This window comes from Crocuta crocuta, unplaced genomic scaffold, assembly GCF_008692635.1.
Source record: "Crocuta crocuta isolate KB4526 unplaced genomic scaffold, BGI_CrCroc_1.0 scaffold500, whole genome shotgun sequence".
In the NCBI taxonomy this organism is placed as follows: domain Eukaryota; kingdom Metazoa; phylum Chordata; class Mammalia; order Carnivora; family Hyaenidae; genus Crocuta; species Crocuta crocuta.
In genome coordinates, this window is record NW_027531913.1 from 347418 (window position 1) to 348486 (window position 1069).

General features: G+C 46.0%; 1 protein-coding gene across 1 annotated transcript in view; it reads left to right on the forward strand.

Moving 5' to 3' along the window:
* Window positions 1–1069, forward strand: part of PTCHD1 (patched domain containing 1) — a gene marked incomplete at its 5' end in the record, with an annotated part of 49441 nt that overhangs the window by 185 nt on the left and 48187 nt on the right. Inside the window, one exon of the mRNA XM_077774743.1 lies at window positions 1–75. This exon is cut by the window's left edge and continues 185 nt beyond it. Coding sequence (XP_077630869.1) covers window positions 1–75 — 75 coding nt within the window. The remainder of the gene's footprint in view (window positions 76–1069) is intronic.

Below are 1069 nucleotides of genomic sequence, written 5' to 3' on the forward strand. Positions count from 1 at the left end.
TTCTTTTGAAATGCAAAAACTTCTTTGGGAAAATAGAAATTCGATTAATCCACTTTTATTTGGGTGCATTTGGGCGTGAGGGTGAGGGGCAGAGCCAGAAGAGGGAGGTCAGAAGCCAGGCTGCGTGGCTCCAAGAAGAGCACAGGAAATGAAGCAGCTGGTCAGTGGGTGACACTAGTGGAAACAGGTTGTGCCGTCAGCCCGAGGTGGGAAATTTGATGTGAAAAGTGAGGTTAATGGTGATAACTTTCAGGAAGTTCCTAAGAAAAGCAGAAGAGTGAGGACTAAAGATGGAAAAGTGGAGACCTTGAGAAAGAAAAGCAGAAAGAGGTGAGAATGTTCCATTCAAGCCCCTGGTGAGGATTATGGGGCTTGTTTACTTAAGGTGCCCCTCTGCAGAGGGCCAGCAGGAACCAGCCCCAGCCAGAGCCTTGGGGCAGAGCCAGGAAAGGTGCTAGTTTTAGGAAGGGCTCCTGTCCAGATCTGGGATTAGAGGCCGATTAGATTTCTAGTCTACTTATGCCAAGGGGAGTTAGCCCGTGAACCTGGGGAACTCTCCCCTCTTTTCCTCTCTGGGTAACCCTTTATTCCTGGAGACCAGCTAATTTCCTTATGTTATTTTCCTTCTTCTATCTGTCGATGTGTTATCAATCAGCAATTAGTAATGAGGGGAATCTGACAGGGGACTCGGTGGAATTAGGACCTTGCCACATTGGGTGGCTTGTGATATTTTTAATGGCTCACACATCATCACAGAACCTTAGTAACAGTAGTCCGGAAATATTTGCTTTTCTTATGATCATGCTTCCAGCATCGAACTGGTGTGTGAGTGTGTGTGTGTGTGTGTGTGTGTGTGTGTGCGTGCGTGCCAGTACTTCAGTGAACATATTATGACACATAGAAGAATACTGCTTCAAATGCTTGCCCAAGAAAACACATAGTAGTTTCATCGCACGTTTAAAGAAACTATAATTTAGCCAGTCCCGACGGTTGGAAAGCTGCCCCGTGTTTTGATATATGGTCTACTAAATGATGTTTCTGTCTATATTCCCCACCCCCACCCCATGAT